Source organism: Nomascus leucogenys, chromosome 3 (genome assembly GCF_006542625.1).
Source record: "Nomascus leucogenys isolate Asia chromosome 3, Asia_NLE_v1, whole genome shotgun sequence".
Lineage (NCBI taxonomy): Eukaryota > Metazoa > Chordata > Mammalia > Primates > Hylobatidae > Nomascus > Nomascus leucogenys.
In genome coordinates, this window is record NC_044383.1 from 41,669,018 (window position 1) to 41,695,317 (window position 26,300).

Genomic DNA, 26,300 nt, shown 5'->3' on the forward strand with positions numbered 1-26,300 from the left:
CATCCTTCCTAAACTTTTCTTTGGTCCTCTGCTACCCAGCTTCACTTAGAACTCCTGCCCAAAGACCTCAGACTCCTCTCTAACCTAATTGCTGATCCTGTCCCACAGCACAGTTCCTCTTGCCTCTCCTTTTTGCAGATCCTTTTATTCCAGTGCCATGTCAGGTCACCTTTGCTCTCCCACCAGCCAAATGCCCTGAGGGTAGCAGATCAGCTCATTCTCTCATCCATTCCAAGCCTGTTTATCCTCACTTCTTCCACTTTGGATGGTAACCAAAATTGCCTCCCTGAATAGAGAAATGGAGACACACGAATGCTTCTTTGATTCTCTTGACTTAAAGCCACTTTCGTAGTTCTCCATTCCTCTCTCCAGGACAGCAGATTGGACACCACATAAAAGGAAGAACAAAGAGATGAGCAGACAAAGATCTGACAAGAGGGCAGTCTGACCTGTTATCTCAGGGTAGCCAGCTATGAGGCAAGCAGGGTAAGCATCAGGGCCAGGCCACAATGGAAAAGGCTGGTACAGTGAACTGGTGGGGAAGAGGAAAAGAACGTGAGACAGAGTCAGTATTATGTTGGAGGGTAGACAGGGCCCTTGGTGAGGGAGAGGTCCGAAGGAATCTAGATGGTCAGAAGAGAAGGGAAAGTTAAAAGGAGGGCTGACTGAGGGAACGCAGTACTTACTCCCATACTACTTTTGGCTAAAACCTCTGTTGCACACAGCTAGCAGGAAAAAATAACATTCTTCATTCTCTGAAGGACAGACAGACAGATGGAGGAGACACAGGTAACAGACGTCAAGTTGCATGGAAAGTACCAAAGACTATAGAAGAATAAGTAAAACATAAGAAAATTATATTTTATAATATCCACTAGTTATAAATTTATTGAGTAAGAAATCTGGCCCATTTTCAATCTGGATGTCAATTCCGAGAAATAACTAAACAAGATATGATTCATGTAACCTGTGATTTCAGGCAACTGTTCTAAAGACTGCCTAGAAAAAGGAAAGAGTACACAGAAGTTAGTAGAGGTTATGCTAGCAGTTGCAATCTAACCCCTCTCCTCTCCAGATGTTTGCATTATGTTAATTCGTAACAGTAAAGCCATAAAAATAAACAGAAATGTCATGCATTTTAAACAATAAAACATGTCCTAGATTACTATGTCATAGTTAATAAACAAATACATGCTGTATATCCACTCTAAAACATCTCGGAGGGGGAGGGGCAAAAAGCCTCACTGATAATTTTCGAAATAAATTTAACCTCTCTGATAAATTAGGGAAGGTCAACTGACAGAATACCTCACAAAGATAGCTTTGTGGCCTTAACTAAAAAAGCATGATCAGTCAAGAGTATCCATTTAGTTATACATTTTTTACACGTGGCAAAAGTACAGTAAAATTTTAAATATAGATGATTTGAATGTTTACTTTTCTGTGTTACTCAAGAAATATGGAAAGATAATGACCATAACTTAGTACAGTGTACAGTGTGTACTTCATACGTGGAACTTAATACAGTGTACATATTATCACTAAGGTCAAAAGAAACAACTTCCAACAAATTCTCTAGATTAGTGTTTTTAAACATGTACTTTCTAGGTCATGTTGTGGGTAATTTGAAACTATGTTAATGTTATGTTGTTTTAAACATAAAGATATCACACAGAGCACTAAGAATCAATATGAAGGTGTGAAACCATACCAAAGCCAGGTGTAAGGGCAGGTGCATGCTAGATAAGTTACCCCACTCTACCCTAGACCATAAACTCCATGAGAATGGAGAGTACACTTTTTTCTCTGCTATACCTCTAGCACCTATAACATAGAAAGCACTCAGTAAATATTGGTTAAATGAAGAATGGTGAAAATGTACAACCAAGCTATGCTATTTCCTTCAAGACATTTTTTTCTACCATCCATCCCTGATCGAACAACCTATAGCCTCTTGCGTGACTTTATCTTAATGACGAAACATAGTACATCCTAATCTAGGTTCTTTAGCAGAAGTATGGGTGGTTTTAAAACTTCATATTAATACATATTATGTATTATATGTAAACTTCATAATACATTTTAAAGTGTATTTTTAAATGGTTAAAATAGTCTATTTTTATGTGTGTGTCACAATTAAAAAATTTTTAAAATAATACTTCAAACAAGTACCTTGAGAAATATACCAAAGAAATGAGGAATTTACCATTGGGATTGAAATGGAAATGCTTTGATAATGCCTCTTCTACTTTTTCTAGTTTATCTCTAAATTTTTAAAATTATGAGATATTTGATAAATTATAATTTACAATTGTGCCTTCTGTCATCTTATAATGGATTGAAATTAACAATAAGGGCCAGGTGAGGTGGCTCACGCTTGTAATCCCAGCATTTGGGAGGCCAATGTGGGAGGAACGCTCGAGGCAGGAGTTTAAGACCACCCTGGCCAACACAGAGAGACCCCATCTCTATTTTTAAAAAAGTATTAAAAATAAATTAACAGTCAGGGAGGAATAGGCCTAGAAAACCTGTGTTGTCCTTTATTGGTAATTAAGGTAGTTTTTTCTACATTAACATTTTCCTGTCCAGGATCCACTGAACATCCCCTACACCAAGAAACTTCCTTTTATTTGACAGAATAGGCCTGTTGAAACAATGTTGCTCTGAGGTATCAACAACGCAAAGAGAAAATTAACAAAATTGAGCAAAGGTCTGCTCATATGTAGCAATTTGTTTCTTCCATAAAAGGATGTGTTTTTGTTTTTTCTGAACCCTTTCTGAACACTGTAACATTTTCAAATACAAAGATGTGTGAGAAATCTAAGGTATGGCTTTTAAAACAGTCATATCATAAGTACTGTCTAGACATTTTAGACATGACCTTTACAGCACAGATCGCTGAGGGAAAACTATATATTTTTGAAACTTTCTCTAGCTGATTAAGGAAAAACTATGTTCCTATTAACTAGCCAATGTACAATGATCAGTTCCATTAATTGTGGCATAAACAGGCAAAGGTAGCAAAAACAAGCTGTTTAAAAAATTGTATTAAGTCATGGTTCCCAACACAGCTACAGATTCCCCACCAATGAATAAACCTAAACCAGGTGCAGTGGCTCACACCTGTAATCCCAGCACTTTATGGGCAAAGCCACGTGGATCACTGGAGCCCAGGAGTTTGCAACCAGCCTGGGCAACATGATGAAATCCCACTTCTACAAAATATACAAAAAAAATTAGCCAGGCATGGTAGTGTGCATCTGTGTTCCTAGCAACTGGGGAGGCTGAGGTGGGAGGATCACTTGAGCCCGTGATTGTGCCACTGCACTCCAGTTTTCCAGCCTGAAGGACAGAGTGAGGCTCTGCCTCCAAAAACAAACAAACAAACAACAAAAATGCCTAAGAAATCCATCTAAGGTTGCTTTTTTTGGGGCAGGGGGGATGGATTCTTGCTCTGTTGCCCAGGCTGAAGGGCAGTGGTGCGATCGCGAAGGTTGCTTTTACTGTTGGTGGCAAAATCCCAACTAAGTAATATATGATAAAGAGAAAAAGCCTCATAAAGCAAAATAATGGTATTCAAAGATATAACAATTATTATTTAAATTATTCACAAGAAACACAGAAAGCCTGTAACATATACTAATTTGTTGACTTTGTGGAAGCAAGTCAAGTAGCTAGTGAATGACTTTCCAGCATCCGCATCTTAGGGACAACATTGTTCTTTACTCCTACATTTGGATTTTGGGTCTTTTACTAAGGGTTTAAAAGAGTCATAGCATTTTCCAGTGATATTTCATTGCCTGTGACACAGAACTTCAAATGCTATGATTGTATTTACAATTTTAGAGAGTAACAAAGTTATTTTTGCAAGATGTAACTCAGCTACAGATCAAGAGTTGGCCATGCATTTCATAATCTGCCACATTCTTACAATTGAAAGTACAGTAAAACCAAGCCTATTAAGCAGGGTCTAAAAAATTTGACCACACAAAATACATCATATCAATTTTGCATTATAAATGGTCATGCCATCACAGAATTTACTGTATTATAAACTTTAAAAAATTATTCTGGCCAGGCTCGGTGGCTCACGCTTGTAATCCCAGCACTTTGGCAGGCCGAGGCGGGCGGACCACGAGGTCAGGAGATCAAGACCACGATGAAACCTTGTCTCTATTAAAAATACAAAAAAATTAGCCGGGCGTGGTGGTGGGTGCCTGTAGTCCCAGCTACTCGGAGAGGCTGAGGTAGGAGAATGGCGTGAACCCGGGAGGCGGAGCTTGCAGTGAGCCGAGATTGCGCCACTGCACTCCAGCCTGGGCGACAGAGCAAGACTCCGTCTCAAAAAAAAAAAAAAAAATTATTCTAATTTCCTTCCTGTAAGAGGTAGCTTTAAAAAGAAAAAAAAATTCCAATGATTGTTAAAATTAGAAAATGGCCAATATTAAAAGCTATAGTGAAAGTTTTCCTTACTGCAAAAAAAAAAAAAAAAAAAGAAAAAGAAAAAAGGTAGTTAAACTCAAAAGCACTCACTGAAAAACACTGGAAATAGTCTATTATGCACAAATTACGGTAAAATCATACTCCTACAAATGTAGGAGTAGAGAACAATGTTGTCCTTAAGATGTGGATGCTGGAAAGTCAGCTAGTCATTCACTAGCTACTTGACTTGCTTCCACAAAGTCAACCTCAGCAAAAAACAAATTAGTATATGTTACAGGCTTTCTGTGTTTCTTGTGAATAATTTAAATAATAATTGTTATATCTTTGAATACCATTATTTTGCTTTATGAGGCAACTCATATGGCAACTCAAAAGGTATTAAAGCAAGAAGCAAAATCATTCATTCATTTTTTTTTTTTTTAAATGTACTGAACACCCACTAGAAGCCAGGCATTCTGAGGATGGAAAAATCAAAGACACATTTCCTTCTCTCACAGAGTTTATGTTAATCCAGCAAGTAAGAGAACAATTAACCAATTACAAAATATAAATATTATGACTGACAGGAATATGTATTGGTGCAAATAGCTCAGATGAAGTAAAACCAGAGAAAGTGTCCTGAACAAGGTGATATATATGCTTAGATAAAAAAACTGAGGCAGGTGGATTGCCTGAAGTCAGGAGTTCGAGGTCAGCCTGACCAACATGGAGAAACCCCGTCTCTATTAAAAATACAAAATTAGCCAGGCGTGGTGGTGCATGCCTCTAATCCCACCTACTCGGGAGGCTGAGGCAGGAGAATCGTTTGAACCCGGGAGGCAGAGGTTACGGTGAGCCAAGAACGCACCATTGCACTCCAGCGTGGGCAACAAGAGCAAAACACCGTCTCAAAAACAAAAACAAAAAAACACTAAGGTCAGAACTAGCCATACCTGAGATGGGGCTAAGAAGTGTTCCAAAGATAAAGAATAGGGGGTAAGAAAATGAATTCTGGGGAGGGTGGAGGATAGGAGAGAAGGTGAAGTGGAAGTACAGAGAACTTGACACAAGATGAATCTAAAAAGATGATGCAGGAACCACAAAGGACCTGGTAAGATACGTTTGTTTGGGAATGTGGACTTTATCCTAAGGCAATAGGAAACAACTAAAGGGTATTAATTAGAAAGATGACCATGTTCATGTTCAAATATGCAAATCAGTAAATAATACGACTGAAGTGAAGAATAGATTGGAATGAGATGCCATGGAAGGCAGGAAAAGGAGAGGCTCCTGTCTTGTACTAAACATGTCTAGTCCAAATACCAAATACATTGATACATAAACTTAACATGAGATTTATCAGGTGATACAATGTTTAAGGGGATGAGTACTTCCTTTCCTAGGGTTGAGTGTATTTTTGTTTTTTTTTTTTGAGACGGAGTCTCGCTCTGTTGCCCAGGCTGGAGTGCAGTGGCGAAATCTTCGCTCACTGCAAGCTCCACCTCTCGGGTTCACACCATTCTCCTGCCTCAGCTTGGGATTACAGGCGCCAACCGCCACCACGCCCGGCTAATTTTGTTTGCATTTTTAGTAGAGACGGGGTTTCACCGTGTAGCCAGGATGGTCTCGATCTCCTAACCTCGTGATCCGCCCGCCTCGGCCTCCCAAAGTGCTGGGATTACAGGTGTGAGCCACCGTACCCGGCCGAGTGTATATTTTCAAAACACTGGATGTAGCTTTACAGTGACAAAAGGGAAGTGTCTCTCTAAAGGTGTCTTGGACTAGAGATGGTGGCATGTTCTAGGATTGTGGTAACTGGTATAGAAAGAAAAATGATCAGCTGGAGAAAGATTAGAAAGACAAAATATACAGGATTGGATTTGGTAATTGGCTGGACACGGGGAGTGGGAAGAAAAGGGAAGTCAAAGAATATTCTCAAATTTCTTGACCAGACAATTGAGGGAATAATGGTACTAACTTAACTATTTCCCATCTGTTGGAAATTCTGGTGGAAATGTCCTAAAAATATTACAGTTTCTCTTCAGTTATGCATATGAAATAAACAGTGCAAAAAATATTTTAGATTTGATTTTGGCATATGATTTTTATCTCCTGGGCTATTTTCCACCTATTTTACATAAAATAGTATTAAAATGAGTCTGCACCAACAGGAGAGAAAGGAAGTTTAGTTAGCACAGAACTGTGCTTCGTGCATGGAGAAGGCCAGCTTGAAACTAAAATTTGCCATTCAAAGAAATCCACAGATGAAAAAGTCAAGAATTGACACTACCCCCAAAACACACAAAGTGTCTCAAAATGTTTTCCTTGGGCCTACTACTGAGCCCAAGGAAACTAAGCACAGAAATAGCTCTTTCATAAAAACATGACAGGCTTTTTAAAAAGTGAACAAGAAAAAAATCTACAGAAAAAGAGTGCTACTCTTTGAAACACAACATCCAGAACAAAAGACGGTACCTTCCAAACCCACTCAGTCATTGAGAAATATTAAGTGTCCTAAACTTCCATAAAGAGATTAGTGTTGGCCGGGCGCGGTGGCTCACGCCTGTAATCTCAGCACTTTGGGAGGCCAAGGCGGGCGGATCATGAGGTCAGGATACCGAGACCATCCTGACTAACACGGTGAAACCCGTCTCTACTAAAAATACAAAAAATTAGCTAGGCGTGGTGGCGGGCACCTGTAGTCCCAGCTACTTGGGAGGCTGAGGCAGGAGAATGGCCTGAACCCAGGAGGCGGAGCTTGCAGTGAGCCGAGATCTCACCACTGCACTCCAGCCTGGGTGACAGAGCCAGATTCCGTCTCCAAAAAAAAAAGAGAGATTAGTGTTGCCCGAAAATTAGGTTCTTTTTACACACTTTCATTTTGTCTTTATAAAGCTACATCCAATCCTGTGAAAATACACAAGTTGCTCTAAGAAAGTACTCATCTCCTTAAACACTATTACCTGATAAATGTTATATTAAGTTTATATATCAATGCATTTACAATGTATATATTCATGCATTTATACCGGAGGTAACAAATTAGAAGATACACCTTTCTATATTTGCAAAAATGTAAAATGTCACTTGTATTCTCTCAAGGCAGTTTTACTAAAAACAAAAAAGAATTTCCTCACATTGAATAGATTATAAAATAAAAATCAGATGCCCCATACAACGGTACCTAGCAACCCCCTTCACCCAACTCCCATGGGCTTCTCCCACACACTATTTCATCAGTCATCTAGGGAGTCTGTAAGGAATGGGTTATCCTTTCCCTTGCAAAACAGATAAAACTTGCGCACTTAATATGCTCAAAGAATGTGTTCAGTTAATTATAAAAAAGAATGAAAACTATTTGTTTTCATCATTTATTCCTTCAGTCTATATGGTAAAAGAATCCAATTCTCATTAAAAGTTACCATGTCAACTCTAAAGAACTTGGTGAATCCACTCGTTCACTATCACAGAGGAACTATCCCTTAATTACATGTACAGAGGGCCACCAAAATCCGCTTACAAAAGCTTTCCAACCATTCTATCATACTGGAGGAAAAAGTAATGTTTCTCCCATAGCTATACAAATAAATGTCTTGTTAGTTTTTCTATAGTTTTCCTGGACTTCCCTGTTGACAGGCAACATTTCAAAAGAATATAAGATTTGTGATTTATCTTCCACGCCTTAGTTACGGAAAATGATGCTAATACGATAACTGGCTTAAGGTTACAACGCTGACGTTGGAATGTTTACTGCCAAACAAAAGGAGAAATTATACTTAATTTTAAAAAACATCTCAGGAAAGAACATACCCCTAAGAACGTGAATTAAAACTGTTAACATAATTAGACGGTCTCTTAGATAATAGTAATTCAGGTTTCCCCTCCATCGACAGTAACTACCAAGTTTTCCCATGAAATGGAGGTTAGGGACCAGCCTTAGAATACTGAGAAAGATAAGAGACTCTCCTAGAATCGAAAGAGGGAAGAGAAACCAGAGAACAGAAACATGGTGAGGAAAGAGAAAAAAACAGCTCTAACGTGCCAAAGGGTCTATTAACAAGAAAAAGGCATTATTGAACCAATTTCCCCAGGAGTAACCGAGCCCAAACCCCCGCCGACCACGGTGCGAACTCCGAAGTCTACTGAAGAAAGCGCCAGAGCCCAGTGACAATGAGAACCGCACTTCTCTAGGAGTGGGGGCTCTGAGAGGAGACCGTGCCTTGCCTGAGTCGCCTTCCAGTTCGCTCGTCAGGAGCGAGACCCACCTGGAGACCGCCATGGCCGGGCACCGGCGGTTCGGAGCTCCCCGCGACCTACGCGCCGCGCAGCTGAGGCGCTAGTTTCCAGAGAGCTGAGCGGCGCAGGCCCAGGCCGCGGAGCACAGGGGAGCGGCCGGTGCGGCGTGGGGCGTTCCAGCGCAGGCCCTCGGGCATCTGCCCTGCCGCCTACCCGAGCTCGTCCCCGCGGCGGCCGGGAAGCAGGCGTCCAAGACGGTAGCGGAGGCGGCAGTCCTCCGACCCGCACGACTTCAAACCGGGTACCCTCAGCTCCGCTCTTTGCTGACGCGGGCGTCGGCACGCACAACTGAGCGTCAGCGCGCCGGAAGTGACGTAGCTCACCGACAGGGGCTCAGCTCGGCGCGAGCGCCTTAGGTTTGGTGGCACGCGCCTAAATAAAAGCGCTTTGTGCTGATATGGAGAGGATGTCTAGTCTTAAAACTAGAGAAGGAGGTGAAATAAGGGTCCCCTTATTTGACAGAGAAGGAAAAAGGCGATTTAGTCCAAGTCCTGGAACTTCAAAAGCTTGGTTTCTAATTCCATACTACCCAGATTCTGCTTGCCACCATACTGCTTCTAGGAAGCAAGATCAGAAGGACTTTAACATGCTCTTGTCCAGGTGGTGAAGCCAGTGGGAGGAGTGAAAGCAAGAAGTCGCTATGACACTGAAGAAATGGCTCAGATGTTTGTCATTATTTACCAGAAGTTCTGCCTAGGTATTGGAGAGAAGGTCTTCTGACCAACGATTTTGCCAAGTTAACATTTCTCAATTGTTTATGTTGTTTGTACCATCATTTTCTCAGCCAGCCAGATTTGAAAACTACCATTTTTAAACATTTGTTCCTTTGGGGAACTTACCTGGCTTTTCAATATTTTTAAGTTCATTAGGCTTTTAAACACTTCTGCCAGGCGCTTATCATCTTACACTTGATTTTTTTTTTTTGACCGAGTTTCACTCTGTCGCCCAGGCTGGAGTGCAGTGGAGCGATCTCGGCTCACTGCCAACCTGCGCTTCCCGGGTTCAAGCGATTCTAAATGTGCCTCAACCTCCCGAGTAGCTGGGAGGCACACGGGCCCCACGCCTGGCCAAATTTTTTGTATTTTTTAGTAGAGACGGGGTTTCGCCATGTTGGCCAGGCTGGTCTCCTGCTCCTGGCCTCAAGTGATCCGCCCGCCTCGGCCTCCCAAAGTGCTAGGATTACAGGTGTGAGCCACTGCGCCCGGCCCTTAAACTTGATTTTTATGCTAGTAGTCAAAATAATATTTCTCCAATTTTCAATTCAGCCCATTTTATAGGCCACCAACAGATTAATCTTCAAAAAACCTCACTGCTTTTTATCACGTCGCTTCTATGCTTATAAAGCATGTCCATTGGCTTCTCATTACCTGAAGAGGCTATGTCTCAATCCTTGAGTCTGTTTTTCATCTGTAAAATGAGGCTAATGAGAAGCACTGCAGAAGATTGTGGGAATAAAATGAGGTCATGGATCTAGAAGAGCTTACAAGAACTTTGTAAACCATAAAGTAGTATATATGTATGTAAAGAGAAAGAAACTAACAAGTACCTGCTGTGTGCTGGGCACATGACATGCATTATCCATATAATTTGTAGGGAAACCCTGAAAAGTTAGTTTTAATCTTCGTGGACAAGGAAACTAAGCTCAGAAAGGTTAAGTAATTTGCCTCCAGGTTCAAGCTAGTAACAATATTTATTGTCCAGTCATTCAACAAATGTTTGTCACCTCTCTGTATCAGAAACTCTGCTTGGCAGTATTTATGCTATTAACATCTAATCAAGTTGATGTTCAAGATATTTTTACACTTTCACTTTAGTCGCCTACTTGCCTCATCACTTTATCTCCCACCATTCAATAACAAGCAGATACTTTTTACTGATTGTGTACAACAATCATTTAGCCAAAATTAAGCACCTACCGTATGAGAAATTGGAACTTCTGAAGAAACCAGAACAGACAAGATGCTTACTCTGGTTGAATTTACATTCAAAGGAAAGGAAAAAGAAAATAGATAAACATTGAAAATATATTTATGTGCTATGTAAAGAGAATGATGGGATTAATGGTATGATTAAAGACCTACTCTTACTGGGTAAATCAGGGAAAAACAGGATTAGCTTAAGCTGAGCAGTAAATGACAAGAGGTAGCTAAATGTGTGACAATCTGGGAGCCTTCCAGGAAGAGGGTATACGTAGTGCAAAGGTGTAAGAGAAGTCTGCTCTGTTGGGAAATGAGATGGGAGAAGTAGAAAGGGGTCATCGTAAGGAATTTGGACTTTGCTCCATATGAAGTAGAAAGTCATAGAGTTTTAAGAAAGTGAGTAAAATGATCTTAGTTATATTTTTTAAATCTTTTTAATATCAGATAATTGGGTATATAGTCTAAATGGCATTAGAAGAGAGGAAAGGACTGGTGGTGTAGATTTGTAAAGGATAGTGTAATAATCAAATATATTGATATTGGACCGGCTTGTTTTTAAATCCTTTCTCACCACACTTAATCGCAGTGTCTCCAGGGGGGATTTTAGAACCTCCCTAAGCTTCATCTGGGAAATGAGGATAATAATAGTACTCATAGGGTTGTGGTGATGATTAAATTAATGCACATAAAACATTTAACCAAGTGACTGCCACAAGAAGCCCTCAAAAATATTATTAACTACATTGCTTACTGTTTTTGTTAACAATGGAAACTTGAGTAAGTGGCAACTTCTAGTCTCAATTTATTCAGCTGTGAAACGGGGATAATAATAGTACCAGTTCACCACCCTTATCTATACCAGTTCATCACCCCTGCCAGATGATTTTCTGAGTTAAAAACTATTTAGGTTTTGAAAAGTAATCCAATGAATATACCTTGTATTATGCAACATCCCAACAGCTTCTAGGGCAGTACTCTATAATCATATACATTTATAGAGCTGCAGCAAAATGTATGACTAACCATACTAAGAGGAATAAGTAAAAGACTATAGATAGGCATTGCCAGTTCAGGCCAGGATTTGCTGCCAAATATATATATTTGGAGATGGCATCTTGCTGTTTCCAAGGCTGGTCTTGAACTCCTGGGCTCAAGCAGTCCTCCCATCTCAGCCTCATGAGTAGCTGGGACTATCGGTGAGTTTTTAAAAGTGTGGTTTTCAGACCATTTTCAATTTCAGAATTGTAAATAATAGATCATAAACCTGTACTTATAGAATTGTCATAAGGAAGAAATGAGTTCATACATGACACACTTAGAAAATACTAAGTATTAGCCAGGCGTGATAGTTCATGCCTGTCATCCCAGCACGTTGAGAGGCTGATGTGGGGGGATTGCTTGAGCCCAGGAATTCGAGACCAACCTAGGCAACATAGGGAGACCTCATGTCTACAAAAAAATTTGTTTAAAAATTAGGCCGAGCACGGCGGCTCACGCCTGTAATCCCAGCACTTAGGGAGGACAAGGCGGGCAGATCACGAGGTCAGGAGATCGAGACCATCCTAGCTAACACGGTGAAACCTAGTCTCTGTGAAAAATAGAAAAAATTAACCAGGCATGGTGGCGGGCACCTGTAGTCCCAGCTACGTGGGAGGCTGAGGCAGGAGAATGGCGTGAACCTGGGAGGCGGAGCTTGCAGTGAGCCGAGATTGCGCCACTGCACTCCAGCCTGGGTGACGGAGCAAGACTCCGTCTCAAAAAAAAAAAAAAAAAAACCCAGCTGTTGGTAGCATGTGCCTATAATCTCGGCTACTCAGGAGGCTAAGGTGGGAGGATCCCTTGAGTCCAGGAACTTGAGGCAACAGTAAGCCATGATCATGCTACTCTACTCTAGCCTGGGTGATAGAAGGAGACCCTGTTTCAATGAAAAGAAAAGACTAAGTATTAAATAAATATTAACTATTATGATTAACTAGTTTAGCTATTATTATTTATAATAATAACTAAATATACACCATTAAGTGAACAAATATTCACGTTATAGGAGTTAAAGAAGGAGAAGAATAATGAAAAAGAAAGCTTATTTAGTGAAATTATTGCTAAAAAAACCTTTCAAGTCTTGGGACAGATATAGAGAGGCAGATTCATAAAACTGAAAGATCCCCCAATAAATACAGCCCAAAGACATCCTCACCAAGGCACATGATAATCAAACTGTCAAAATTTAAAGAAAAATAAAGAATTTTAAAAGCAGCAAGAGAAAAGTGTCAAGTCACATATACGGGAATCTCCATTAGACTACCAGTAGATTTCTCAGGAGAAACCTTATAGGCCGGGAAAGAATAAGATTATATATTCAAAGTACTGAAAGGAAAACAAAAACAAAAACAAAAAAACTGTCAGCCAAATACCATACCCAGCAAAGCTGGCCTTCAGAAGTGAAGAAGAAATAAAGTTTTTCCCAAACAAGCAAAAGCTGAAGAAACTCATCACTACTAGGTCTGCCCTACAAGAAATGCCTAATGGAAGGTTCTTTCTTTCCTTTTTTTTTTCTTCGAAGTCTTGCTCTTGTCCCCCAGGCTGGAGTGCAATGGTGCAATCTTGGCTCACTGCAACCTCCGCCTCCTGGGTTCAAGCAATTCTCCTGCCTCAGCCTCCCGAGTAGCTGGGATTACAGGCAACTGCCACCACACCTGGCTAATTTTTGCATTTTTAGTACAGGCGGGGTTTCGCCATGTTGCCCGGGCTGGTCTCGAACTCCTGACCTCAGATGATCCACCTGCCTCAGCCTCCCAAAGTGCTAGGCTTTCTTGCTTTCTTCCTTTCTTCCTTCCCTTCCTTCTTTCCTTCTTTTCTTTCTTTCTTTTTTTTGACAGGGTCTTGCTTTGTTGCTGGAATTCAGTGGCACAATCATGATTCACTGCCACTTTGAATTCCTCCCAAGTAGATGGAACTATAGGCATGTACCACTGTGCCCAGCTAATATTTATTTATTTATTTGTTATAGAGATGGAGTCTTGCCATCTTGCTTAGGCTGGTCTCAAACTCCTGGACTCCAGTGATCCTCCTGTCTTGGCCTCCAAAGTGTTGAGATTATAGGTATAAGCCACCATGCACAGCCATGAAGTTCCAGTATAAACAAAAGGATGATAATAATTATTATGAATACAAATGAAAGTATAAAACTCACTAGTAGAGATAAATATGTAGATAAACCCAGAATATTCCAATACTGTACTGGTAGTATGTAAAGCATACATATCTCTAGTATAAAGGTCAGAAGTCAAAATGGTCAAAAAAATAACAAAAGCTATAATAAGTTGTTAAATAATATACAATATAAAAAGGTGTAAATTGTGACATCAAAAACACAAATTGTGTAGCTGGGCATGGCATATGCCTGTAAACTCAGCTACTCAGGAGGCTGTGGTGGGAGGATCACTTGAGCCTAGAAGTTCAAGGTCAGTCTAGACAATGTAGCAAGACCTTGTCTCTTAAAAAAAAAAAAGAAAAAAAAACACAGTATGTAGAGGAGAAAAGTCCAGAGTTTTTGCATGTAACAGATGTTATCAGCTAAAAACAGTTGACTATAAGTTGTTTTACGTAAGCCTCATGATAACCATAGCAGTTATGCAAACAATAAAGAGAAAGAAAACAAAGCTTAGTACTACAGAGGATTATCAAATTTTTTAATTAAAAAAGAAATAAAGGTGCTACAAAACAACCAGAAATAAACAAAGATTCTACAAAACAACCAGATATAAAATAACAAAGTAAAAATAGTAAGTCCTTCCTTTAATAATAATCTTGAATGTAATTGGACTAAATTCCCCAATCAAAAGACATAGAGTTGCTAAATAGATTTTTAAAACAAGATCCAACTATATGCTATCTACAGGAGATGGATTAAGCTTTAAGGATACACACAGGCTGAAAATAGAGATGAAAGAAGGTATTATATGCAAATGGTAACCAAAAGACAGCAGAGAGGCCAGGCATGGTGGCTCACACCTGCAATCCCAGCATTTTGGAAGGCCAAGGTGGGAGGCTCGCTTCAGCCCAGGAGTTGGAGACCAGCCTGGGCAATGTAGGGAGACCTCATTGCTACAAAAAAATGTAAAAATTAGCCAAGCGTGGTGGCATGCACCTGTAGTTCCAGCTACTCAGGAGGCTGAGGCAGGGGGATTACTTGAGCCCAAGAGGTCAAGGCTGTGGTAAGCAATGTTTGTGCCACTGCACTCCAGCCTGGAAAACAGAATGAGACCCTGTCTCAAAAAAAAAAAAAAAAAAAAAGCAGAGGTTGCTATACTTACATCTGATAAAATAGACTTTGAGTCAAATCCTGTCACAAGAGACAAAGATGGTCATTATTTAATGATAAACGGGTCAATCCATCAAGAGGACAAAATGAGTGTAAATATATATGAACCTAACATTGGAATACTTAAATACATAAAGCAAATATTAATGAACATAAAGGGTGAAACAGACAGCAATACAATAATAGTAGGAGACTTCAATATCCCACTTTCAACAACTGATAGAGCAACTGAACAGAAAATTAATAAGGAAATACTGGACTTGAATTGCACTTTTGGCCAAATGAACCTAACGGATATTCAGAGAACTTTCCACCCAACAGCAGCAGAATACACATTTTCTCTCTAGTGTACATGGAACATTCTCCAGGATAGAGCATATGTTAAGCCACAAAACTAGTATTAACAAGCTTATAAAGTCGTATCTAGTATTTTTTCAGACCATAGAGGTATGAAACTAGAAATCAATAGCAGAAGGAATCTTTAAAAATTCACAAGTATGTGGAAATTAAGCAACATGCTCTTGAACAATCGATGGATCAAAGAAGAAATCAAAAGGTAAATTTACAAAAATCTTGAGGCAAATGACAATGGAAACATAACACATCTGCAGCAAAAGCAGTTCTAAGAGAGAAGTTTATAGCAACAAATGCCTACCTTAAAAAAGAAGATCCCATATAGTTTAACATTATGCCTCAAGGAACTAGAAAAAGAAGCATAAACTAACCCCAAAGTTAATAGAAGGGAGGAAACAATGAAAATCAGAACCGAAATAAAACAGAGAACAGAAAAGCCATAGAATAGAACTGAGTTGGTTTTTTGAACAAATAAATAAAATTGATAAATCATCTAAGAGAAAAAGAGAAGACTCAAAAAATCAAAGTGAAGAAATTACAACAGATGTCTCAGAAATAAAAAACAAGATTATAACGGACTATTATGAACAAGTATATGCCAAGAAATTGGATAACCTAGAAAAAATGGATAAATTCCTAGAAAAATACAACCTACCAAGATTGAGTCAGGAAGAAATAGAAGGCATGAGCCGACTAATAACAAATAAAGAGATTGAAGTAGTAATAAAAAACTGGGAGCGGTGGCTCACGCCTGTAATCCCAACACTTTGGGAGGCCAAGGTGGGCAGATCACCTGAGGTGAGGAATTCAAGACCAGCCTGGCCAACATGGCGAAACCCCATCTCTACTAAAAATACAAAAATTATCTGGGCCTGGTGGTGGGTGCCTGTAATTCCAGCTACTTAGGAGGCTGAGGCACAAGAATTGCTTGAACCTGGGAAGCGGAGGTTGCAGTGAGCCAAATGACCCAATGCAGTGAGCCAGTGCACTCCAGCCTGGACGACAGAGCAAGTCTCCATCTCAAAAAAAAGCAAGAAACGCCAGGCACGGTTGCTCATGCCTGTAATTCCAGCACTTTGGGAGGCCAAGGCAGGTGGATTACCTGAGGTCGGGAGTTCAAGACCAGTCTGACCAACATGGAGAAACCCCGTCTCTACTAAAAATACAAAATTAGCTGGGGTGGTGGCGCATGCCTGTAATCCCAGCTACTTGGGAGGCTGAGGCAGGAGAATCGCTTGAACCTGGGAGGCAGAGGTTGCGGTGAGCCGAGATTGCGCCATTGCACTCCAGCCCGAGCAACAACAGCGAAACTCTGTCTCAAAAAAAAAAAAAAAAAAAAAAAAAAAAAAGCCAACAAACAAAAAAAAAATAAAAAACTGCCCAACAAAGAAAAGCCAAGTCCAGGACCAGATGGCTTCACACTGAATTCTGCCAAACATTCAAAGAAGAATTAATACCAATGCTTCTTAATACAACTCTTCCAAAAAATAAAGCTAGAGGGAATATTTCCAAATAAACTTTATGAGGCCATCTTCACTTTGATACCTAAGTGAAAGACATCACAAGAAAAGAAAACTATAGGACAATCTCTCTGATGAATATCAATGCAAAAATTCTCAATAAGATATTAGCAAGCTGAATTTAACAATACATAAAAAAGATTATACATCACGACCAAATGAGAATTATCCTAGCCATGCAAGTCTGGTGTAACATATGCATATCAATCGATGTGATAGATTTAACAGAATGAAAGATAAAAACCACATGATCATCTCAATTGATATGGGAAAAGCATTCAATAAAGTCCAACATTTCTTCTTGATAAAAACTCACAATAATTTAGGTATAGGAGGAAAAGTCCTCAACATAATAAAAGCCATTTATGAAAAACCCACAGCTAACATACAATGTTAGTTCCTCATATAATCAATGGGGAAATACTGAAAGCTTTTCCTCTAAGATGTAGTAAAAGACAAAGGCAAGGATGCCCAGTGTCACCACTTCTGTGTAACACAGTACTAGAAGTACTACCAAGAGCAATCAGACAGAAAAATAAAAAGTGTCTAAATTATAAAAGAAGTAAAATTATCTCTATTTCAGATGACATTATCTTATTTTTAAAAACTTTAAAGATTTCACAAAAACCTAATAGAGCCACTAAATGAACTGAGTAGAGTGTCAGGATACAAAATGAACATACAAAAATCAGTAGCATTTTTATACACATAATGACCTAACAGAAAAAGAATGCAAGAAAACAATCCCATTTATGATAGGATGAAAAAGTAAAATAAAATAAAATACTCAGGAATAAATTTAACTGAGGTGTAAAAATTACACTGAAAACTGTAAAACATTCATGAAAGAAATTGAAGAAGACACAAATAAATGGAAAGCTACCCCATGCTCATGGATTGTAAGCATTAATATTGTTAAAATATCCATACTACCTAAAGCAGTATGCAGATTCAACACAATCCCTACAAAAATCCCAATGCCATTCTTCACGGAAATGGAAAAAGCAATCCTAAAATTTGTATGGAAACATAAAAGACCATGAATTACCAAAACAATTCTGAGAAAGAAAAACAAAGTTGGAGGCATTACGCTTCCTGATTTTAAATTACATTAAAGTCTATAATCCCAGCACTTCTGGAGGCTGAGGCAGGAGGATTGCTTTAGCCCAGGAGTTTGAGACAAACCTGGGCAACATAGTGACACTGTGTCTCTATGAAAAGTAGAAAAAATTATCCAGGTGTGGTGGCACATGTCTGTAGTCCCAGCTACTCGGGAGGCTGATGTGGGAGGATTGCTTGAGCCCAGAGTTTGAGGTTGCAGTGAGCCATGATCATGCCACTGCCTTCCAGGCTGGGCAACAGAGCGAGACCCTGTCTCAAAAAAAATTATATTATAAAGCTTTAGTAATCAAAACAGTAATGGTACTGGCATAAAAACGGACACATAGAACAATGGAACAGAATAGAGAACCAAGAAATAAATTCAAACATATATGGTCAACTAATTTTTGACAAGAGACACAATGGGAAAGGGTAGTCTCAATAGTGCTGGGAAAACTGGATTTCCATATGCAAAAGAATGAAATTTGATCATTATCTTACACTATACAAAAACATCAACTCAAAATGGATAAAGAACCTAATTGTAAGACCAGGAACTATCAAACTCCCAGAAGAGAACATAAGGGAAAATCTCCTGGACATGGGCCTTGGCAATGAGTTCTGGACATCACACCAAAAGCTCAAGCCACAAAAGCAACAATAAATAAATGGTACTACATGAAACTAAAAAGCTTTTGCACAGCCAAGGAAACAATCAACAAATAAATGGCAGCTACTGATTGGGAAAAAATATCTGTGAACCATATATCAAATAAGGGTTTACTGTCCAAAATTTATAAAGCACTCATACAACTCAAGAGTAGAAAAACAAATAACCTGATTTTAAAATGGGCAAAAAGACCTGAATACACATTTTTCCAAAGAAAACATGAAAATCACCAACAGGTATATGAAAGGGTGCTCAACACCATTAATCATCAGGGAACTGTAAATCAAAACCACTATGAGACACTACCTCACACCCGTTAGGATGCCTATTGCCAAAAAGTCAAAAGATAAATGTTGGCAAGGATGTGGGGAAAAGGTTGTACACTCTTGGTGAGAATGTAGATTGGTACAGCCATTATGGAAAACAGTATGGAGATTTGTAAAGAAATTAAAAATCAACTAGTATATGACCCAGCAATTCCTCTTCTGGGCATATATCCAAAGAAAATGAAATGACCACCTCATGAAGATATCTGCACTTTCATGTTAATTGCAGCATTATTTACAATAGCCAAGGTATGGAAACAACCTAAGTGGGTAAACAAAATGTGGTATATACATACAATGGAATATTATTCAGACTTAAAAGTGAAATAAATTCAGATACATACTATAACACAGATAAACCTTGAAGACATTGTGTTAAGTGAAATAAGCCAATCACAAAGGACAAATACTGTAGGATTACACTTACCATAAGATATCTAGAGTAGTCAAATTCACAGAGACAGAAAGTAGAATGATGGTTGCCAGGGGCTGGGGGAAGGGAGGAATGGGTACAGAGTTTCAGTTTTGGAGGACGAAAAAAAGTTCTGGAGATGGATAGCTATAATGGTTGCACAACAGTGTGAATCTTTTTAATGTCACTGAAGAGTACACCTAAAAATAGTTAAAACAACAAATTTTATGTTATGCATATTATGCCACAGTTTTTTTAAAAAATAACTCCCCTTTTCTGATATTGTATAATATATCTATGTGCCCTTACTTTTTACTCTGGGAACAATGTTTGTGACAGCGAAGCATGGTCTCTGGAGTATCTCTTAATTACAGCTTTCAGATAATAAATTTTTTTATTGTAATTAGAGCATTATGCCACAAGATGTCATTCTTTCGTTAAAAATGGTACCAATTCGGTTCAGTAGTTGTTAACAAAAGGTAATGCCAAGGCAACAGACAAAAGCCTGTGACTACTTATCCATGCTTCACACATACAAAGACAGTTTTCTGGGAAAGAAAGGGCTTCCAAGTGTGAAATGTATTAATTAGCTACTCATTTATGAAACATGTTAATGTTTCTAATCTTCATAGGTACAAATTGGTTTTCATTATAAGCTGAATCGGTGTAATCAATTTTTTATTTTATTTATTTATTTATTTATTTATTTATTTATTTTTTGAGAAAGAGTCTTGCTCTGTTGCCCAGGCTGGAGTGCAGCGGTGTGACCTCGGCTCACTGCAACCTCTGCCTCCTGGATTCAAGTGATTCTCCTGCCTCAGCCTCCCGAGTAGCTGGGATTATAGGTGTGCACCACCACGCCCGGCTAATTTTTGTATTTTTAGTAGAGATGGGGTTTTGCCATGTTGGCCAGGCTGGTCTCGAACTCCTGACCTCAGGTGATCCACGTGCCTTTGCTTCCCAAAGTGCTGGGATTACAGGTGTGAGCCACCATGCCCAGCCTGAATTGGTATAATTAAAACATAACTAATATAAAATAAAAAGACAAAACATAAAGATCACTGATCACTGAAAGATGTTAGTGGTTTTATCACTAAATGATGTGTGACCCTGGACAAGTTATCTAGTTTCTCTGATTTTACCAGGGTGGTAAAAACTTCCTTTCTGAAGTCAATATACATTACTATATATTTAATATATACTACTATATATTTAAACACATTTTTCTAATTCTAAAGTGTTTTGGTTTTTATAGTAGTAATCAAACTATAATTGTTCAAATGTAATACTAACAGGAGTTCAGTAATAGAAAATGCTATATGCAAGAGGACATTAGGAAATATAATAAGAATTCCTGATATCTTGAGGAAGTATTTAAGTAAAATATTTACTTGTCTAAAAAAATTACAGTCAGAGGTATAAACTCTTGCAACTAAAAAAATCACATTTATTAATGAGAACATTTTTAAAAGATGATGGAATATTCTGAAGTTTAAAAACAGCTTTGCTAAGGGTCATTTCTGTGTGTCACTTTATTTCTTTTTATATAGCTATAGTATATTTAAACAATAATGCTGTCTTTTATGAGGGTTTGTCTGTTTACCTATTCTTCACTCAGACATTGATGTAGACCTTGTCAGATTATTCTGAGTATTGTTAACAGTGCCTTTTCGATGGAATTCACACTTTTTGCCTGTCACACAAAATTTTGTGGAAGGCAGTTTTAACTTTTTGAAGAATATCTGTCAAAATTTAAGAAAACAAATGTATAAAATTCCATTTTTTTCCAGTGTTTAGCATTTCTAGTAAGCAGTGAGGTTTTTTTTTGACATATAGTGATGATGGCATTATTGACAAGCTATACATGAGACTGCAGATTATATTGAAACATGTTAAATGTACAGAAATAAAATATTAGATTTATATCAAATTTTCCCATTTGAACCAGTGGGGAAAACCTCACAGAAATCAGTAAGTTAGCATTTCAATTTCTATCTTATTTGACTAAGCGGAAAGAGATTCTTTAAAATGTATAACCTGCCATTATGTAATTTGGTTTCATTTTATTCTACCTGTTGTGTGAGTTTAGTATATTTAATTTACTTTTCGTTACTCTTTACATACTGTTTATTTTTGTTACAGTTTTTAATTGAAGATGGACTCTGAAAATTGTATAGGACCAGTGTCTTATTAATATGATTAATATATTTAGAAGAGCCACATGAAACCCACGACAAAATGAATGTAAATATTCTTTCTAAAAATTTAGAAAATTTTATCCTTTTGCATTTATTATGTAAAATTATTTGTTTTACAATATCAAAATCTTTCATTTAAAGAAAAAAAATGCCATGAAACATTTGAACTGATGAGCCACAGAACTTCAGTTGAAATTTTTTTCACTTTTTAGCATGCTAAATATATATCTGAGTTTAAATATTGTGTTTAATGGCCATTCATAAATTCAAGCACTACCACTGGTCAGTTTTGTGTGCTAGAATAAAAATATGTTACCTGCAGTGTAAGTACAGCACACTGTCAAATTCTTTTCCTTAAGATGCACAGTAAATGTACAGATAGTTATAGGCCACTGTTTTGTAATGTAGTACATTTCTGATCTATTATTCCTAACCTATTATAACTGTTTGCAGAGAGAAAATAATTGAATTTTTCTAATAATCTGTAAAATTATGCTAACTTCTACAAGTTGGCTTCTAAATAAAATTTTTAAAAAGAGCAAAAAAAAAAAAACCAGCTTTGCTTGGTCAGCACTTTGAGAGGCTGAGGCAGGTGGCTCATCTGAGGTCAGGAGTTTGAGACCAGACTGGCCAACATGGTGAAACCCCATCCCCACTAAAAATTAGCTGGGTTTTGTGGCAGGCGCCTGTAATTCCAGCTACTCGGGAGGCTGAGGCAGGAGAATCGCTTGAGCCGGGGAGGCGGAGGTTGCAGTGAACCGAGATAGCACCACTGCACTCCAGCCTGGGCGACAGGGAGCCCCCGTCTCAAAACAAAAAACAAAACAAAATAAACCAACCCCCCCCACCCACACAATCCCCCCCTCCAAAAAAAGCAGCTTTGCTTAAATGTAATATTTTCAAGATCCAAGAACACATTCATTCTCTTTTTTTTTTTTTTTTTTTTTTTTTTGAGAGGCAGTCTTGCTCTGTCCCGGGTTCAAGTGATTCTCCTACCTCAGCCTCCTGAGTAGCTGGGATTACAGGCGTCTGCCACCACGCCTGGCTAATTTTTGTATTTTTAGTAGAGACGGGATTTCACCAGGCCAGGCTGGTCTCACATTCTTAACTATTATACCATTTCAATTGGTAATCTTACCTTTCAACTACTATAATACAAATAATTTTTTTAAACTTCTAATTTTTGGAGGACATTTATAACTGATTTATAATACCTAAAAATAATCAAAAGCCCAAATGTCCACTCCTGGGTGAACTGCTGGGCACTATGGTATGTTAATAAACTAGGATATTATATTTTTATTAGTAGTAACAATTATTAAGATTGAGAGTCTTAAGAAAGGCTATTGGAAATAATAGGTAAAAATGTAGAACTCAGAATATGAGAAATAGAATGTAAATAATATAATTGTGTAAAAAATGCCTAGTTTAGAATACTGAAGTTTGTTTTGTTTCATTTTATTTAACTTTTAAAACTTAGATCTTTTGTTTAATTTTTATTTTTTGGATGGTTAAGTACGTGAAAGAAGAAAAACTTGGTTAATTTTGCCTGATTATTTTAAACATTGGAAGCAAAATACAAGATTTGTATTTCATACTACAGGACCGCTTCCATCATCCATCTGGAGAGACAGAGAGAGAGAGAGGGAGGGAGAGAGAGAGAGAAGCGCGGCGGTGTTAAGTCTCCCAGTGTGAGAGAAATCGGGGAGGGGCGAAGAAGGGTAGGCTTCTTCTGTTCCATTGATACCACGTTCATTCACAGGGAGCCGGCTAAAACAGACTACTCCCCCGTGCAGTCGTTCCCTCTACCCTAATAAGGCTTTGGCGCCTCCCCCAGAACTCGGTAAGTTCAAAGTGTAGTAAAGTGCATGTTTCCAAGGAATCATCTGAAATGATTTTGTAGATAGTTTATTGCAGGTTGGAGAAGGGAGAAAATGAAGGAAGGGGGTAGAGGGGGCAATTATCACGCATCGTTTTGCTATCGTATTTGCAAGGGGAAGAAAATCTCAATGCATACATGCTTTGAAAGTGATTATTTAGACAGTGAGCAGTTTCCCCAAGAAAGCTCCTCAGAGGGTCTCCTCGCAGGCTGCAGCTTCCAGAAAGTCTGCGGAAGGGTAGTTCGCAGGTGCATGCGTCTGGGCGAAGCGCTGCGCCTGGCTCAGTTGGTGGCCGTCTCTGTCTCTGTCCGCAGGTCCAGGGAATGCTCTTTGCCTGGTCCAGCCCCGACAGACGTGGTCTGAGAAGAGCGGAGCGCGGAAACCGCGGAGCATGAGTCCTCCGAGGCTGCGAGCGTCGCTGTCGCTGTCGCCGTCGCTGTTGCTGCTACTGAGTGGTTGCCTCCTCGCGGCTGCTCGGAGGGAGAAAGGGGCGGCTAGCAACGTGGCGGAGCGGGTCTCCGGGCCCACTGGAGGCTCCTCGGGTCGCTTCCTTAGCCCCGAGCAGCACGCGTGCAGCTGGCAGCTCCTGCTGCCCTCCCCGGGGGCCGCAGCGGACAGCGAGTTGGCGCTGCGCTGCCAGAGCCCGGACGGGGCGCGCCACCAGTGCGCCTACCGCGGGGATCCGGAGCGCTGCGCAGCCTACGCCGCTCGCCGCGCGCACTTCTGGAAGCAGGTGCTGGGAGGGCTGCGCAAGAAGCGGAGGCCCTGTCACGACCCCGCGCCGCTCCAGGCCCGCTTGTGCGCGGGCAAGAAGGGCCACGGCGCCGAGCTGCGGCTAGTGCCCCGCGCGTCCCCGCCCGCACGCCCCACCGCCGCGGGATTCACGAGGGAGTCCAAGCCCCGGGCTCGGAACCGGGGGCGGACCCGGGAGCGTGCGCCCGGCCCAGTCGCTGGCACCCCGCCTCCCCAAAGCGCACCGCCCAAAGAAAACCCCTCTGAGAGGAAGACCAACGGGGGCAAGAGGAAGGCGGCCTTGGTCTCCAACGAGGAGCGACCCATGGGGACCGGGCCCGACCCCGACGGGCTGGACGGGAACGCGGAGCTCACGGAGACCTACTGCGCTGAGAAGTGGCACTCCCTCTGCAACTTCTTTGTCAATTTCTGGAACGGCTGAGACTGCCTGCCGGCTTAGGGAGGAATGATGGGGGGAGGCGTGGGGAAGGGAAAGCTAAGGACGTCTTAGACCGGGGGGTACTGTGATAGATATTGGGGAGAAGTCCAGGTTCTCGAATGGGGGTGGGGGCAAGGGTAAGGGTGGGGTGCTTGGGATGAGAGTGTAAGGGGTATGGAGAATCTCTGGGATAGCAGAGAAGTTAAAAATTTTGAAAAGTCTCAGTCCTGATTAAGAGCAGGAAAAATAATGGAAACAGAAATAGGCGTACCTTAAATGTGCCGAGACTGGGGAGAGAAATCGATGCAGAGAGAGGCTGAGAATAAGGGGGAGATAGAGTGACTAAAGTGATGTGAGTCCCATGTGGGGAGGGGGATGCAATGTTTATTGTTTAACATTTCTATTAAATGCAGCCATGAGCAATTGCCAACCTGAGCCAGGTTGAATCAATGTCTTCTCACCTAATCAGCTAACAAGACTGCAGACATTTTTTCCCTTTCTGAATTGGTATAAACTTGGATGCGGCGTGGTGGGTGTCATAGATAACCTCTATAGGGACAGAAGCCTCACAGGTCAAAACTGGCTCCAAGGAAAGGTTTGCAGAATGATTTCCTTTCCATTCTTTTAGAAGAGCTACTTTTTTTTTTCCCCCTGACAGGGGCTGGCTTGCCCAGGCTGGAGTGCCGTGGCTATTCACAGATGCAATAATAGGCACTGCAGTCTCCAACTCCTGGCCTCAAGGGATCCTCACATCTTAGCCTCCAGAATAGCTAGGAGTAGCTGGGACTACAAGCATGCACCACTGCACTTGGCTTTGAAGTGCTACTTTATTTTTATTTTTGAGACAGGGTCTTGTGTCATCCAGACTGGAGTGCAGTGGTGCAATTATGGCTCACTGCGGCTTTGACATTCCAGTCTCAAGTGATCCTCCTGCCTCAGCCTCCAGAGTAGCCCGGACTACAGGGGTGTGCCACTAGAAGTGCTACTTTTTAACAAAATGGTGACTAATGTTCTGGAATTTTCCCATTAACCTTGTGCATTTAGAAGTGAATTATAGATGTTGAGTGCTCCAGTAAAAAGTGATTCTTTTTATATCTGATGATTTCTTTTTAAACAGCTAAAATATAAGTATGTATCTCAGAGTCATTTTGACCATTATGGAAGTTGTATCTCTGTTTCATGTAACTAATTATTAATGTATTTCATTTTTAGTGTGATGTAATGACAGACTGTGTATGTTAGGTGCTCAATAAAAACTGTATGGTTAGATTTAAAGAAGTGGCAAGGCAATGGAAATTCTACCTGCATTTGATCTACTTCCAACCTTGAATTAAGTTCTTAAACACATCTTTAATTGCTGGGAAAAGGCAGAAACTAAGAAGTTGACATAAAGCAAGAGTCACAAACTGGCAGCCGCCTGGCCTTATCATTGTTCTATTTGATTTGCACCCTGGTTCTCTTTCTTCTTCCCTTCCTCCCCACCTTCCTCCCATCCATTGTTGAATCTGTGGATGCAGAGCCCACAGATGTGGAGGGGCAACTATATATATGTTTTTCCATTATATATATAAATGTGTGTGTGCGTATGTATATATATGTGTGTGTGTGTGTGTGTTTGCAACCACTTATTTGGGAGTTTGAAGTTAAATCCTCATGGTCATTCCCTTCTTAACAAGGTGAGATCGCTTTATTCTGAACATTTTGGTCCTC

General features: G+C 40.0%; 2 protein-coding genes across 4 annotated transcripts in view; one reads left to right on the forward strand and one right to left on the reverse strand.

Annotated features, from left to right (window-relative positions):
• Positions 1-9,009, reverse strand: part of BTAF1 (B-TFIID TATA-box binding protein associated factor 1) — a 107,861-nt gene extending 98,852 nt beyond the window's left edge. For 2 of the 3 annotated variants that reach the window (XM_030809266.1, XM_003255219.4), the window contains exon 1: positions 8,688-9,009. In XM_030809266.1, coding sequence (XP_030665126.1) covers positions 8,688-8,701 — 14 coding nt within the window. In that variant the 5' untranslated portion in view covers positions 8,702-9,009. The remainder of the gene's footprint in view (positions 1-8,687) is intronic. The other variant, XM_030809267.1, reaches the window with a different exon arrangement.
• Positions 9,010-23,273: 14,264 nt separating this feature from the next.
• FGFBP3 (fibroblast growth factor binding protein 3) lies at positions 23,274-25,996 on the forward strand. Its single transcript, XM_003255218.3, has 2 exons — positions 23,274-23,382; positions 23,734-25,996. Exon 2 carries the CDS (start codon positions 23,811-23,813, stop codon positions 24,591-24,593), a length of 783 nt encoding a protein of 260 aa, XP_003255266.2. The 5' UTR covers positions 23,274-23,382; positions 23,734-23,810; the 3' UTR covers positions 24,594-25,996.
• Positions 25,997-26,300: the final 304 nt, after the last annotated feature.